Below are 17,797 nucleotides of genomic sequence, written 5' to 3' on the forward strand. Positions count from 1 at the left end.
CCACAATGTGTTTAAGTTTTTACTCTGCTAACTATACGTTCTGCTCTGGATCAATAATGAGCAGAATGCATTACACAGCTCCTACCAGGCCCAGCACCACCAGTAGTATCACCATCAACAAAACTGTGGCCATTTGCTCGTGCTGGCAGCTGACAGAGACTTGGAGTGGTGGCAGTGATCAAAGCTTCAGGTCACATGCTGGAACTCCCTGTCCTCGCTACTTTATGTATGCCATCTGGGCATCTTGAGACAAAGTCATATGAACTCACAGGAAAAGGAGGCCCTATAGCTAAGGGAAAAAACTTGGGATAGAGCCTAGGGTGCAAAAGGTTATCCCATCTACTCACTCTTCTGCTTACATCCATACTACTGGATTTCAGAATGCTCAGCCTCTATATGCAACCATAGCCTGCTGCACATCTGCTTATAAACAACATCTTTAGAGATATCTAAAGATTTGCCCATGGAGTTTTCTTGGCAGGGATACTGGAGTGGCTTGCCGGTTCCTGCTCCAGGGCAAAGGCTAATAGAGTTCTGTCAAGAGAACAAGCTGGTCATCACAAACACGCTTTTCCAACAACACAAGAGACGACTCTACACATGGACATCACCAGATGGGCAGCATCGAAATCAGATTGATTATATTCTCTGCAGCCAAAGATGGAGAAGCTCTATACAGTCAGCAAAAACAAGACCTGGAGCTGACTGTGGCTCAGATCATCAGCTTCTTATAGCAAAATTCAAGCTTAAACCGAAGAAAGTAGGAAAAACCACTGGGCCAGTAAGATACAATCTAAATCAAATCCCCTATGAATACACAGCGGAAGTGAGGAACAGGTTTAAGGATTTAGATTTGGTGGGCAGAGTGCCTGAAGAACTATGGATGGAGGCTCGCAACATTATACAGGAGGCAGCAACGAAAACCATCCCAATGAAAAGGAAATGCAAGAAAGTGGGAGGCCCTATTAGCTAAAGTGGTACCTCAGTTTCAAGTTAAGAATGGACCTCCAGAATGAATTAAGTTCTTAACCCGAGGTACCAATGTATAAGAATCACTAGTAATCCATAAATGTTTAGTTTTGTTGCTATTGCACTGAGGAGCTTTCTTTATGAAATGTTTAAGGCTTTCCACTTCACACGGTGATCTCATTACCTCATTGCCTCAGGTCCATTCTCAGGTATTAAGCACCTTGTACCGTAATAATAATAAAGTTGGGAAAACCTAATGAGCGGCTAATCATCATTGAAGCAGAAGAGCACATGGTGTCGCAAGGTGCAATATTTTAGAATCTGAGGCAAAAGGGAGTTGTGTCTAAATAAATAAATAAAACATTTTGCTGACGAGACACTTCAGACTGTTCAGAATGTCAGCCCAAGTATTTCACATGTATTACATCTCCAGACACTGGGGAAAACACACTATCACATCTAAGCAAATCTAAAATTGGGGGAATGAAGCTTGCTTGCATTCTTGATTTTTAAATATTTAAGTTTTCCTTGAATTAAATTGACAAATTCACCTTTCACTGTAGCAACTTATAAGCAAGCATCTCATAACATCAGATGAAGAAATATTTAGCTTTACCATAGAAATGGGGGTTTTATGAGATACTTGAAAGATTTTCTAGTCATTTGATTAACCTTTGATTAAAGCTGCAGAAAATAATAATTTTCGGACTGCACAGCATATTGAGTATGAGAGATATATAGATTTCAAACAGATTAATATACTCTTACCAGGAAACCTTTCTACTATTTTTTTCTTCAGTTTTTCTTTAATCAATTTCTTTCCTTTTTCCTTTTGACTTTTTTTTGTTTTAGACACAGGTGAACAAAGATACAAAATAGTTTATATATACATTTAATTTGTTGTCGTGTTTGAAAAGCTTTAAAAATAGTTGAATAAGAATGGAACGACAACACATCCAAAGGTGCTGTGATCCAAACCATTTGCACTTCTGTGGTGGCTCCATTAAAATAATTGGGACCAAAATGGATTTGTCTTTTTGTGTACACTCTCTTTTTAAAAAAATAAAAATAAAATAAAGCTAAAAAAGCAACATTACATACTTCTTAGCTCTTAACCTTCATCCAGAATATCAGTAGATATTCCACCATTTTCCTTAAATTCATTATAATCACAATGCCACCGAAAGCTGAAAAACATGTTTAAAAGTTAAAAATATATAATATTGTCTTTCTTAGACTATTCTTATTATGGTAATAAAATATCCTAAGGTTGTATTGGAAGGTTTCCAAAAAAAGGTAACAAATATGCCTCCTGATTAGGTACCCACCATCACACACACACACACACACACACACACACACACACACACACAAAGACCTAGGAGAAGAATTGCAATAAGAAGGTACAGTGCACATAGGATTGCATGGGACCTCCCATCTCCTAAATGAGAGGAGAAAATAAGAACCAAAAGTTCGGTCCAGGTCCAAGTTCTGTGATGCTCCTAGATGGGGTGAAGCAACAGGAGAATATCTGCTCATTGTAGACTGTCTCTTGTATAATCCACTTCTGCCCAGCTCTTTGTGATTTTATTGAACTCCTTGGTTGGATAACTGCATTGCTGAGATAGTCTACCTTGCATACAACGTGCTCCTGTTGTGCTGGACAGCTCCTCAGCCTCACCATTATGGTCGGAAATTTAGTCAAACCTGCTGTGGTTGTTGGGAATGGGACAATATTTCTTTTCTTCCATAAATAATAAAAACACATTTAATGCCTTGCTGAAAACCATCTCAAACACCATACTTTGTTCCTCCTGTGATTGTAATGGTGTGCAGGGGGTCCAAAGATGCATAAATACTATGGAGTTAAGTAACCTGCTAGCTTCCATATGGCCGACATGATTGCCGAATTACTCCCTTCAGCATATTGCAAATGCACGGAGCCTTTAGAGAGATTACATACTTCCATTATTCAACTTCCCTTTCCTAAAGCTTTTTTTTGAATCAATCAAGATTCAGTAACAGAAGATTTTTGAACAAATTACTTCTTAATTCAGCCCAGACTTATACTCCTGCAGGGATCTGGAAAAATATCAGGATCATTAGCCCTAATAATTCCTGTAATAGCACTTTTCTCTGGGGATGGCCAAAGCAGCATGATAATTTAGTACATTACCCTTTAAACTTCACAGTCCTGCAGGGCTATTGCCTTTCCAACATGTGAATGCAAACCTCATGAATATTAGCAGGAGTTATGGATTTTAGAGGTGACTGGTTTGATAGCATGTAATGAAATACGGTTGCTAGAATGAAAAGAAATATAACTCAGCCTCTGATTTAACCACTTTCTTTTCAGCAAATCTGAAAGCCTACTCATAGGTGTATCCTTCAAGATCTGGAAGGAAGCCAACATATAGAGAAAATCGTATTAGAGATACTCAAAGAGCATTGGAAAACTAAGCTGGTTGAACTGATTTTAATACCTTACTCCAGTGGCTTTCAAACTCAGTTCTGGGGAGTCCTGTGGTTGGCTCAGAAGCTTATTGTTTGTCCCTCAAATAATGGAGGACAAGCTTTCCTTAAAGGTAACTCGACAACAAATACTTATTTTTCCAAAAAACTACAGAAGATTGTTGAATATATATTGTGTAATCTCGCTGTATACAAGTTGTACAAGTGACAACAAAGTATTTTAATTTCAGTATTCCAGGGCACACACTAGTTTGCACAGTGCAATGGATAATAAATACCCCATGTGAACTAAGTATGCACCCCAGAAAAAAACTCCCAAAACCTTTGTTATATGCACAAAGATTCTGTTGAAAGCCTGTATTTGGCAGGTGCTAAAAAGGAAATGGTTTCTTAAGGCACAGCATTTCAAAAACACTGCCTTCCACAAAGTATCTGCTATGCTCACGACAGTTAGTTCTTGCTTATTCCTCATTCAGTCTTTTTTTCCACTCACATATAAATACCTAGCCATTTGCATTTTTTATTATGAAAATTTAGTCTGCATTCCATGTTCACACTAAGCAGTCAATCGTAAATTAAATAAAGTGTTAAATACAAAGTGTAAAGCAGTGATGAACTACAATAATACTTCAATGTCACATTGGCTAAGGAACAAAAACTGAAAGAAGAGCAATTAAGATCACATTCCCTTGGTGTACAAATGTGGCATTACCTGAGCTCTGGCACTTGTGTTTTTGATTTTTCAAGTTACTAATAATCTATTTCATTTCAGAAGACAATGTGTGAAAATTAATAAATGACAATATTATCCCACAAGATACTAACGGTAATCAGATTTGCTGCCCAACAGTTACACCTGAATTGTAATTAGTTTCATATCTCCAACAATTCTAAAGATTAAAAAAAGGATGGCAACAAATACTTACTGCTGTAGATTAATAAGGAAGAACTGACATTGAGCTGCCATAATAAAACTAGTGGTGTGGTGTGGATGACTACTAGTTAATTAAATATATCTTATGGTGGTGGAGTTCTGCTACATGGCTCAGCTCACAGGGCACCCAGATCACACCTATTAGGCGCTAGTTTCTCCTCAGATCCTATAAATCTTTCGCCTTTTACTACTAGGCAATCTAGATTAGGGTGAGGAACCTTTCTCGGTCCTTGTGGGCATCCTTCTTGGGACCACATGGCAGTGGTAGATGGGGACAGAGACAAATAGAGGATGGAGCAACAGACAGGACACTTTCCATTGCAAAGTAGGCTACATTCTAGCCTTATGAAATTCAGGGATTGCTACACACACACACACACACACACACACACCCCTCTTCATCCTTCATTTAGGACAGGGGTTGGCAAAAAAAATTAGCCGCTGGCTGGTCCACTGTCCCTCAGACCTTGTGGCAGGCCAGAGAAGCCGCACTGGGAGGGGGAGCTGGAAGAAGAGGTGAGGGGGGCAAGTAGTCCTCCTCCCCAGCCCCAGCCCCAGCCACTGTGCTTACCTTCCCAGGTGCTGCCACCACCACCACCACCTCTGCTGCTGCTCCTTCTTGTGGGTGGGCAGAACAAGCTCATCCACTCCACTCTCTGGCCCACAGGAGCACTAGGGTGGCAGTGGCAATGGCGGAGGGAAGATGAGTGGCACGAAAGGGCTGGCTCCGGAGAGGGGCTGCTTAAAATGGTGCTCAGCCAGCTCAGCCCAGCCCCCTTCCTCCTCTAGGCAGGGAGGGGAGAAGCCAGGAGGAGGGAGGGAGGAGGCCCCACTGCGGTGTGTATAAGGGAGTGGGGGGAATGGAATGGCGCAGGGGGGAAATGGTGCAGCCCAAATGAACAGAATCCCCACGCCAATCCACAGACAGTCCACGGGCCAGATCCTGAAGGCAATTGGGCCTGATCTGGCCCATGGGCCTTAGTTTGCCGACCCCTGATTTAGGAAATCAAGCAACATCATTCCTGTTCAACAACAGCTTCCAGTCATGTTGAAGAGGACACAGAGCACTGCCAGTAAATGATTTTCTGAGAGTTCACATAACCAATATAGAAAGGCATGAGGGCCACATTTGGCCCCTGGTCTGAGTTTCCCCACCTCTGTTTAGATTATCAGGTGTAACACATTTCAGATAACTAATATTTCTGAGGCATATTCACATGAAACTCTTTTCTGCTCTCTATCCCTTCCCTTTCATGGGTTCAGTTCACACTTCAAGCCATCTCTCTTAATTCCTTATACCCCCTTTCCCCAAATCACAATTAACAGTTCCCTACAGTCCCATGTCCTCCATCCAGGTTTTCATGGAATAACTGATGCTCCTCAAAAGACAGTATCAATTCATCTACCAGTGCAGTGCTCTTCAAGTGCATACTCACCAGCTTAACTCAGACAACATGAAAGCTAACTCCTTGTCAACTTCAGAACAGAAATACTACAGTTAAATACTTGTTTTAGCTTTGCAGACCTCATCACTCAATTCAGATGAAATATTAAAAAGGGATGCTGAGTCATTTAGGCCTTACCCAACACGACACACACATCTCTGACTAATAGCATATTACACAGAGCTTTTAGTACAGACCGGAAGAGACCCAACTCAGACTCCATGACACAAGTGTGGAAATTGTATTTCCCAGATATGCCAGTGTCACCTCATATCTCTCACACCTCTGCAAATGAGTGCTTTTCAGAAAAGTTCCCAAGACTGCAAACTAGTATTATTATTTTTTTACTAGAATTACAACTAGAAACTGGTTCCAGAAAGAATGTACTAACCTCGTTGATAAAAGTTTGTGCTCCCCTTGGACTCAGAAGTAAGATCGCTCTTCGTAACGTATCTCGATAGCGATTCAACTCTTCTGTTTTCATAGTAGTGAAAAGGCTGGCAAAAACCCTGCTGATGTTTCTGTCTACTTTTTGTAAAGATACATCAAGTCCTAGCTTTGAAGCTTGGTCCAGAAATCCTTGTAGACCACGGATATCTGCCAAAGAGAAACACAAATTATGTTCTTGGTGTTTTAAAGCTAGGAGCAAGGAGAAAGCAACGACAGAGGCCAAGATGCAAAGAGATGCCTTGCAGGGGCTAGTGGCAGCCCAGTGGAATTTTATTTAAATAAATTACTTGTATGCTGTATCAAAACCTACCCGTGAAAGTCTCCATATACAAAGACAACCCAAGGCATTATGGTGCTCAAGGTACAAAACCCACAAATATTCCTTTACCCAGTGCTATTTTTCTAGAAAAAGAGGTGCCAAAACTCATCATGAATGCCTCCCTTGTTCTCTTACAATGGCAATGGCGCCCACCTGAGAGGTGCCAGAACTGAGTTCCAGCTGAAAAAAGCCCTGCCTTTACCTTTTCTGATAGTAGTGCCAGACCTGATCCCATTAGGCATGGAGGAATGTCTGGGTTCCCAGAACTACGGCTTGTAGCTCTATGTATTCTGGCCAACATGTTTTGAGTTAACAATTGGCTTTCCCCGCTCCCCTGCAAAAGGTAGACAGAGTTGTCTTCAGCTGTGTGCTATCAGTGTGCTTTGCCAAGTTAATTTCATCTCACTGAACGTTTCCTGTGAGCAGAGCGGTGCCCTTTACTTACATTTCCTGGAGATATGTTAAATGCGGCAATTGCATGATATCATGGAACTATTTCCATGCAACCCACAGTGACTTCCATCAAGGTCAATCTGCAAGCTGCCTGTGAGAACCAAACCTGAGACTCTGACAAAGCCTGATTTCACAATCTTATGTTTGTTTGTTTGTTTAAATGCTTTAGGATTTGGGAACAGCGGCACAACACAACAGTACCCTACTGTTAGTGCCAATGCCGATGGTTTGAATTTGAAAGTGCCTTGATCAAAGCAGTGTGCAGGACTTGCAAACATCTTCATCTGTGTCCAGCCGTGGGTATTTTTGCACAATAGAAATACACTGAGATCATTAGATTTCCCCCCCTTGTATCTAACATTGCCAACTCATACTAAATATGGGTAACTTGATATTTTTGCTAACCCTACTGTTAGTGCCAATGCCGATGGTTTGAATTTGAAAGTGCCTTGATCAAAGCAGTGTGCAGGACTTGCAAACATCTTCATCTGTGTCCAGCCGTGGGTATTTTTGCACAATAGAAATACACTGAGATCATTAGATTTCCCCCCCTTGTATCTAACATTGCCAACTCATACTAAATATGGGTAACTTGATATTTTTGCTCAATAATATGAGAGGTTTAACAAAGTTACAGGAGGAACTTACTTACCCTGAGAGCCGCTGCACATGTGACCTATGCCATAGAGGTACAACTGTGAATGCCATTTCCATCCTCACCCTCCCTCCCTAACATTAAATATTCCTCATTACAGCACCAACTGCCTTCAATAGGACATTTGTATACTGTTGTGCAACGACACTTATTTGTTTAGAATAGATCAGGGGTCAGCAAACTTTTTCAGCAGGGGGCTGGTCCACTGTCCCTCAGACCTTGTGGGGGGCTGGCTTATATTTTGAAAAAAAAAAAAGAAAAAAAGAACAAATTCCTATGAGCCACACATAACCCAGAGATGCATTTTAAATAAAAGGACACATTCATCTCATGTAAAAACACGCTGATTCCCAGACCATCCGCGGGCTGGATTTAGAAGGCAATTGGGCCGGATCCGGCCCCCGGGCCTTAGTTTGCCTACCCATGGAATACATCAGGGATGTCCAACACGTCGATCGTGATATACTGGTAGATCCCCATGAGGTTTTGGTAGATCGCGGTCAATCTCTGGCTCCCGTTCCTTACTGTCGCTAAAACTGACTCCGGCCCCACCCTCCATTGTTGTTTGATCTCTGGAAAGGGAAGACAGAGCTTTCTCTGTGCTGCTGTTTTCATCCATAGTGATCTTTTTGTGAGTGACTTTACCCCTTTGTCCTTTGCCTTTAACCCCCCTCCCCCAAAATGGTAGTCCCCCCAAAGCTTTTTTTTAACCCCTAAAAAACAGGGCTTTTCTCCTCCCTGAAACAAGTTCAGCAACTTCAAGCTGACCCAGTTTTTATTCTAGATCACTGCCAGTTTTTAATTTTGAAAGTAGATCGCAGTCTCTTGAGAGTTGGCCACCCCTGGAATAGATCATAGTGTGCCCTGAAGTTCCTCCATATTTAAAGCAGCCCTACAAGGTAAATTACCAATATTCCCGGGGGGGGGGGGCAATAACAGAGGCTAAGGGGTGGTGATTAGTAAAAGACCACCAAGTAAGTCCAGAATCCACCCTTGAGCCAAGGAACTTAGAGTAAATGTGTGAATGTGCGTCCCTCTATTTTAGCATCACAAAACTTCTGTTAAGATGAGAGATGTTTAGATGTGGGTCTCTACAGGCCAAAGCCGACCACACTCTTATTCTCATTGAAATGAATGTAGCATGTAAGTGTCAGGAACTTTAGATTTTTAAATCTAATTGTTTAGAAACAGCAAAAAGAGAGGTATTATTATATAGTATATGTGGTGTGTGTGTGTGATTATATTCATAATTATCAGGGCTTGGATTCATACTTTGTAATGTATAACTAAGTCTGGATTCAACATACTGCTTGCCATACACATTCAAATAATAATCGCAATGATAAGGATGCAATGTACTCGATAAAATATTTTATTGATGCTGTCATCCTGGTGTTTGCCTTTTGCAAATTCAGATTCTCTGATCTCTTACTATCTTTATTCTTTTATGGCTCTATAGTATATGACGTACAGTGACAAAGTAGTAGTAGTTGTTTTTAATACTGTCTGGTTCTTCATATTAATGCAGAGCTTGACAAATAGACAATCCTCCTTTTGGGTTGACTAACGTTACGTTTTACCAGCATCTAAAGCTGTTTTGGAAAAAGGAACATTATTTGCAGTGGATGATGAATGAGGATGCTATTGCTTTAGGATGAATTATATTCTCCACAAGCTCACTGAGCAACCAGATAGGAAAGCAAAAGTATTCAGAAAGTTTGAATGAAAAATTGCAACTGTGGTATGTGTGTAGTGGGAAAGAAGGTGTTTTGTCTTGAATAGTGACTAGATGTTGCATATCATGTATGGCAGGCAAGCACTGAAAATATTTTTAATTAAAAAACACACACATTCCTGCTCCAATCCCAGCTACAAGTTGGAAGTCACTGCCAATAATTTCTATGGGCTTTGGATTCAAAAGACTCACTTAGAATCAGATTCCAATGGGTTTCCACACTTCTTCTTTAAGCATACTACCAAAAAGACTTTTAGGTTGATAGAATAGTGTACCTGAGGAAATATGGCAGGTATAATGCAGAGCACCTTCACCCATTGTGGGACTCATTTCAAGATGTGCCAGGCCAAATACTGTCAAGAATGAATGACAGCTTTGTCTCTCACCTTAGTTTGTTCTCAAGTTCAAAACTTTACTTCTCTGCAGAACTGGCAAACAGTCATTTATATGGGAGAATGTAGAGAGCTGTACCTGAGGACAGGATTAGGCGAGGGACTCAAACTTGCTTCCTCCCTCTAGTGTCTCCTGCCGTTAAGAATCACACTCACTCTGGTCTACAAAGCCCCACTATTTGATAGATATACATAACCGTATCCTTGCTTAGGGATGCTTAAGTAATTCTATTTCTGTGAATTTCAAAGCTTACTGACCTGATCAGCATCTTCCAGACAAATGTGCAGATCAAAATGTATTAATCCTTTGGATTTTGCACTTCTCCAAAATTGGCGACCCAGGCTCAGTGCAAAATAAGAAAGAATAAAAGGCACACCCAAATGCATACTCTGAGATAAAAGGCATGCATAGATATATAATTTGTGATATATTTCATAATAAGTTATGTATTTCAACACAAAGCACTTGAACACATATTTCCATGTGGCAAATTAATGTGGAAACAGGACAGGACTTCTAAATGAACACTTGTAACACTGATGCGAATCAGAAATAGAATGATGTGCCCATCTCTATCCTCAGTTTTGTTTTGTGGTCGCACTAGAATGTGTTGGGATATTTTGGAAAGGAAACAAAATGTTGGGAGCTTGTTGCATGATTTTGTTTTAAATAACCATTCTCCAGTGATCACATTGGACAAAAGCATGTGTACCTTCCTTCTAGGAGGAGCTGGGAGCATTAAGGACCAGACATTTAAAGGTGGTGTTTGCATGCATATGTGGTGAAGCCACATGTGGTGAAGTCAAAGTGTGGATACAGACGCAGGATCACTCATCCCTCCCTGCGTAACTGATCATACTAATCACGAATCACTTTTGCAAAGGAATGATTTAATGGTGGTACTAAATTTCCTACGGAAACCATTCTTCACATTAGGTGTGGTGTGGGAAGTCCAGTTATTTCAGAGTCTCCTGTGACAATAAGTCAACTGATGTTGGAAAGGAGAGAGGCAGGCATCTAATCTCCAGCGCTACTTATGCTCCTGCCATCAAGGTAAATGGAATGGGGAGTGTGTATTTGGGTGCTAAGATGTAGCAAGAATGACTTTTGGGTGCAGGTGAGAGGGCTGATGAGATAAGTGAGAGTGGGACAGCACTCTTTTAAATCTATGGATTCACTAAATAGCTCCCCCCCTTTACCCCATTTGGGAAAGAGGGAGAAATTATGAGTAGCCAATATAAGGAGAACCTATCGCTCCTTCATGTACCCACTCAATGGCCAGTTTTTGCCATTATGTCTCCTTTGTACATGTTTGTATTGTACCCAACATCAGTATTTTTACAATGGGAACCCACCCCTTCACTTGTTGTTTTCTAATCTTCTTTCTCCCATCTTCCTTTTTCATTAAATTATTTTGTTTCAACTCCTACCATCTTCCAAAGAACTCTCATTTATGGTTGTTTTATGTACCTCATGTTAAGAACTTTATTCGTTCTGGAGGTCTGTTCTTAACCTGAAACTGTTCTTAACCTGAGGTACCACTTTAGCTAAAGGGGCCTCCTGCCGCCACCGCGCAATTTCTGTTCTCATCCTGAAGCAAAGTTCTTAACCCGAAGTACTATTTCTGGGTTAGCAGAGTCTGTAACCTGAAGCATCTGTAACCCGAGGTACCACTGTAATGCAAGTGCTTTCAGTTGACAAATTAACACGGCATGTACAATGAAATTTCTGTCTTGGCACTCAATACAGACGGTTTTTTGTATGTGTGTGTGAAATCTGTTTATATTGCTACTTTTCTGTGTCTCACTTGTGAAAAGACATTTCCCACATACTTCGTCCTTGGTGGAATCATCAGCACGGATCAATCTTTCTCAGTACACATTAGATTTCCTTGTTCCACCACTTCACTGCTTCTGTATTTACCTTTACCTATTATCTCATAACACTTTATCTTATTGGCATTTATAGTTAGTCAAAGTGGACAACACCAATTTTCCAAGCTAGCGAAGAGTATCATTATGCCTGCCGGTTATATGCTGTGATTTGCCTAAGCTAAGGGGCTTAACTTTAGATCACTGTGCCTTCCGACTCATATAACACACCTATAGATTAAGGACATGATTTTAAAAAAAACAAAAAGCTATGGTAATTGTATTGCTACCAGACAAAGGCAAAGTTTGAGTACAAAAAAAAAAAAAAAAGTTGCTTCATTTCCCACAGATTAACATGAGTCTCTCATTAATGGGAGTCTTGGAAAATTCTAGTCAGAAATACCACAGCTTGTGACTTTGGTAAAAAAATTTACTGAAAACAATAAACATCCCTGATCCATATTCTTCATTGAATTCCATCAAAAATTAAATTTGCTTAAGAATAGATCCGCTATTGCCTTTTACCATTCACCTACAACTTGCTACACTGATTTAATGTCTTAATTTACAGCTTTTGGGTTTCCTGTTTCACTGGTTGTGTTAACATGGAACACCAAACCATGGTGAATTCCTTGAGACTAAGCAAAGACTTGGTCTCATTCACTCCCTTCTCCTCCCACGACAAGTTTCAGTTTCATTTTTAAAGCATCTCAGTTTAGTGTTATGTATGAAGGAACAGCTCAGTTTTTAAACAAGTTAAACAACACCATGGCTTATGGGCTGGCTTGTTTAACTAACCACTGCTGCCTAGAGGCTGATACAGTCCAATAATTACCATAGGTGGAATCTATACATAAAATATACATATAAAAACGTTCTGAAAACGCTTTTTCTTTAAACCTTTTTTCAAAAAACATTGAATTTCCCATAAGGCTCACAATCGCCATCTAGTGTCTCATTATATATTGCACTTTAAACACACTTAAAATGTTTTATTTGCAGCTCTATAGCTGACTAGCCCTGCACTAATTGGGTCACTGGCCATATTGCCTTGACCAAAAGAAAAAGTTTGACCACTGTGAAGGAAATGGACTGCTATAAAAAGTAAAAACCCTGTTCTGTGTTTGGGGACTATGAAGCTAGTTTGTGGCTTGACTTGGAAGGTGTCACAAATTAATTAGGTGAGGATAAACTATGTACAGTATACCCAGGACAGAGAAAATTGTTGCCTTTGAGGCTTTTGGAATGTGTGCAGATTGGAATGTAAATCAAAGGTAAGCCCAGCCTATAATTAGTCAGGGACTTCTTTTGACATTTGGCATTCAGATCAGGAGATGATCTCATACATCATTCTGGAGGATGAAGAAATGAGATCTGCTTACGTCAGAGGTTTCCAACTTTCTTGAGTCCACGGCTCCCTTGGCCAACTACATTCCTTCTGTGGCACCTCGGTGGGGCTCAGGAGCCCAGTTATGTCACCCCTTGCCTGCAGAGCTAGCAGCCTCTCACCCTTTTTTGAAAACCCTCAGCCTCCTCTCCTTGGGAGTCCTCTGGACAGCCGCTGCTGCCACCCCTGGTCTCTGAGCCACCCCCCACCCCAAAGAGAGGTGTCTCCTCACACTGCCCTACAGGGGCTAAGACTTGTCTGTCCATTCCCAGCAGCAAGGGCTGGCTGGCTGGGCTCCCTCGCCCACTTGCTTGTGTACTCCAAGGCCACCTCAGCTCCTTGCAACCAGCACCCCCTGACCAGCCCCAGAGGCTCCATTCGCCTGCAGAGCTTGTAGCCAGGGCTGCTGCAACAAACAGCTGTGCAAGTCTTTGGGAGGCAGAGACGCAAGAGGGCATCACAGGAGGGAGGGAAGGAAAGAGGGACAGAGGCCAGTGTTGCCCACGGCACCCCATCTAGACCCATGCTCCCTTTTCCGTCGGCAGGAAACCAGAAGTCGTAACCACTCTTATGTTTAAACCTTTTTCATAAGAACAACCTTGCTTATTCTTTCAGTGACATTCACTTTTGCTTACAAAACCTTGGCGCTCTCGATTTACATACCCTCCTCACACACATCGAAGTGCCAAGTTCCATGCTAGCTTGTACGGTTCTCGAGGAGATACCAGGAGTTTCAGGCTGTTTAATGAACAGCAGCCTGAGAGGAAAGGAAACCTTTCAGCTAGAAGCAGCAATAAGGTAACATGAAGCATGGGCAGCAGAACTGGACGCTCTGTTTGACTGGCACCCCAGCCTCCCCCCACAGACCATAACAATCACAAATTACATTTCTTTATTTCTTTCTTTTTAATGCCAGACCTTCCAAGTGTCCCTGTTTTCCAGGGACAGCCTGGATTTACAGATGCAGTCCCAGTTTCTGATTTGATCCCAGAATGTCCCACTTTTCCTTAGGGCACCCCTATTTTCATCTCAGAAACGTTGGAGGGTATGAAATGGTCCTCTTGGGGCAGCTATACTCAAGCCTCTCTTGCATTACCGTTTGGGGCGCTTTGTGTGGGGGTTTTTTCCCTGCTTTGATACCTGCCTGTATGTCTCTACTTCTCTACTTGGCCTTGTGTTTTTCAATCATACTTCCTCTAAGCAATCTTAAACTTGGAAGAGTTTAAGATTGCGTAAAGAAAGTATGATTTTTTTCAAAAAGTCTACCCAAAGAGCTGCTTTTTGCACACATTATTGATTTGTTTACACTTTCCTGGGTTTCTCTTCTTCCATTCCCAACACCTTCCAATAATGGCCTCTGCTATGTTTTGCGCCATTTTTTACAGGCTGTATGTGAAAGCTTTAAAAGACATTAACACTATCATCACACATTAACAGGCTTCAACATACCCTACGTGTCATTCTGAATCTCAGTACAGACCATGAAACAGGCTATTGGTGCTGCACGACTAGACTGATGCTACATGGATTATATTAATTGCAAGCCTTCTGGGCTCACTGAAGAGACCAAGGAACACAACGCTCCCACAACCCACCACCATCCTCAAAATACACAAAAAGTATTTCAATAGGTGTACCTTTGATTATAGTATCTTATGATTAGTATAGTACAGGAGAACCTATATACCAGTATGTAGTACCTTTAGCCCTGAATATGTTACTGGGCTGGGACGCAGATGGAGCTGTGGGTTAAAGCCTCAGCGCCTAGGACTTGCCGATCGAAAGGTCGGCGGTTCAAATCCCCGCGGTGGGGTGCGCTCCATCGCTCGGTCCCAGCGCCTGCCAACCTAGCAGTTCGAAAGCACCCCCGGGTGCAAGTAGATAAATAGGGACCGCTTACCAGCGGGAAGGTAAACAGCGTTCCGTGTGCTGCCCTGGCTCACCAGATGCAGCTTGTCACGCTGGCCACGTGACCCAGAAGTGTCTGCGGACAGCGCTGGCTCCCGGCCTATAGAGTGAGATGAGCGCACAACCCTAGAGTCTGTCAAGACTGGCCCGTACGGGCAGGGGTACCTTTACCTTTACTTATGTTACTGGGCTACAACTCCTATTATTCCTTACCATTGGACATGCTGGCTAGGGTTGGCGAAAGTTGGAGTCCAACAAAATCTCGAGGACCAAATACCACTTGCCCCTGGTGTATTATATCCCCTTTATTATGACTAACTAAAAAGTCCCAACAATTACAAAATGGAGCGTTGCTGTATTTCATAATGGCCAGCAAAATCTGTTCATTTTACTTCTAATTTCTTTTCATTTTCTGTTTAACTTTCAGCCTGAAGAAGAATTTTGAGGAAACCAAAAGTTTGGTCAGTTCCTTGTAATTTGTTGTTGCTGAACTTTATAATAAAGGTATTGAATTGCTACTGTAACTTTTGGATTTATTTATTTATTTATTTTTGTAGGCGGCCAATATGGCTCCCTGCAATTTTTTATTTCCATCCTGTGAGAAAGTTATGATCATTTTTAACCATAGGATCTAAGGTATATTACAGATTATCTAGTTCAACCCTCTTCTCAGTGCTGGTTTCACAAGAAAGGATGCAACTACAGCATCCCTGAGACAACAGTAAAGCCTTTCTCTTTGATTTGGGCATTCAGTGGGTGAGATTCAGCAGGTGATAAAGGAGTAGCATTTATTTGAGAATTTTGTTTTTAAGTCCTTTGATTTTAACTGTGGTTCCACACCTACAAGGGCCCAACAGAAATTCTACTTTGTAAGTGAATAGACACATATCCCCAATGTCCAGAGAAAAAAGACCTCAACTTTCCACTTTGTTGATTCCCTGCTGCCGCCCACCCTAGTACCTCGTTTTTGAGGTTGAAATTTTTCACTTCCTTGTCTTAGAGGGCAAATGAAACACAAATACTTAAACAGAAGAAATAAGGACAATGCCTTGGCTCCTCCTCCTAAACACTTCACCACATGCCTTCTTCAGCCCAGATGCTGTAATCAGAATGCAAATAAGATAAATTCAGATGACCAGAAAGGTTCTCAGGAAGCCATGGGCCACTATTTATAGACAGGTAAATGTCATTTTGTTCAGGGAAATGTCCTTTTGTTCTGGGTAATATCATTTGTATGAGTGGAAATGAGCTTTTTCTCCATAAGCTCCTCCTCCCCACGAAACAAGGAAACTGCAAGTAGGTGGTAGCCTAGTTTTGCCATTGTCAATATAGCCACATTTCCTGTTTCTGTATCAACATCTGAATTTTCGCTTCTGAATGAAGATTATTCTCTTCAAGTCAGTCCCTAAAATCAGTCAGCTACACTTCCACAAATAACAGCTCACATGGCTGGTCTACCCACATAAACAGTGTAACATCAACACAGCCTATTCACTCAAAATCTTTCCTTTCCTTCTGTGAAGTGGAAAATCTCAACTTGCAATTTTCCAGTTCAGGGGAGAGGAGCCACAATCTCATGCGAGTTCATTGCTCTGACATTACACTACTCACATGAGTTTTATTTTGGTCTGGGGCAGGGGCGGTGGAAGTTTCTTTTGACAAGAAGTCTGATTCTCAGACTTGAGGAGCAGTTCTGCAACCAAATGTATGAACAGGTGGGCCTAATTATTGGCCTATGATGAGTGATGCCCTGGTCATTTTCTTTTTGGAGACCATTTCAGTATTTTTAGCACATACAGCTTACTCTCGTTGAATTTAAAGTAAGTCTGGAAGCAAAATTTGTTCCAGAAATGGAAATGAGGGACATGACTAAGAAGAGTCTGCTAGCATGGTCTTCTGAAAACCACCAGGCAGAAAATGCTGCGAATGTCTTCCACTTCAGAGCCAAGGCAGAAAGAGGTATTTAGGGAAACCTCTGTGTCTATGTACCACACATAGCTTCTGTGAGCTTGTTAGTATTGCCTCGTCCAAAGCCCAAATGGACAGCTTAACAGAATCAATTTTAATACAGTACTTGAAGCAAATGCATCGATAATTATCTTCACAAAACAATGGTCCTTGAGAGAATCAAAGGAATTCCTATACTTCTCAAAGCAACCCAGACAGGGCAGGGGCATAGACCCAACATGGACGTTTTCGCTTCAAAAGCTATTTTTTTCACAGGAGCAATGGAACTAAGATCACAGAAAAAGGGGTGTACAAATTAAGCTTCAAGCTCTATCATCTCATACTGTGTGCTCACAAAATTCAATCACATATGCAAACTGCTTTCGCCAAGTTATATTTTGTATATTTCTTTCTTCTATGTGGGGGCAGCAAGAGCTTGCTTCTCTCGATTGACCCCTGGAGACTATTATCCCATTAATTGCTTTACAAAATCAAACTTTCTGACTGGTGCTACAGCCTTTCAAGTGCAGTGCCAAAGCTTTTCATATGGCAACTTGCTTGGAACATTTCCATTTAAAACTGCTTTTAAATGGAAATGTATATTGCAAACCTGGTGGGGGGGATGCTTTGGCTCACAGGAAAAAAATTCCAAATTATCCTTTCGACTGTCAGTCATTTCCTGAGAATTAAAGCAACTCCAGCAATAAAAGAACAGCACTATATTCCACAGTCACTCAAAAGTACTTTCAAGGTAGGCCAAATAAATCAGCCAAGGGCACCCATCAAGCCAAATCTAAACTTCCAATGATTTAAATGGAAGAGTAGAAATCAACCGAACCTAAAAATGCTTAATTCTGCA

General features: G+C 41.4%; 1 protein-coding gene across 6 annotated transcripts in view; it reads right to left on the reverse strand.

The window, feature by feature from the left end:
* Positions 1–17,797, reverse strand: part of GRID1 (glutamate ionotropic receptor delta type subunit 1) — a 713,795-nt gene that overhangs the window by 297,966 nt on the left and 398,032 nt on the right. For all 6 annotated transcript variants that reach the window (XM_028729284.2, XM_028729285.2, XM_028729283.2 and 3 more), the window contains exon 4: positions 6,212–6,417. In XM_028729284.2, the coding sequence (XP_028585117.2) occupies positions 6,212–6,417 (206 nt within the window). The remainder of the gene's footprint in view (positions 1–6,211; positions 6,418–17,797) is intronic.

The sequence above is a fragment of the Podarcis muralis genome, chromosome 6, assembly GCF_964188315.1.
Source record: "Podarcis muralis chromosome 6, rPodMur119.hap1.1, whole genome shotgun sequence".
Lineage (NCBI taxonomy): Eukaryota > Metazoa > Chordata > Lepidosauria > Squamata > Lacertidae > Podarcis > Podarcis muralis.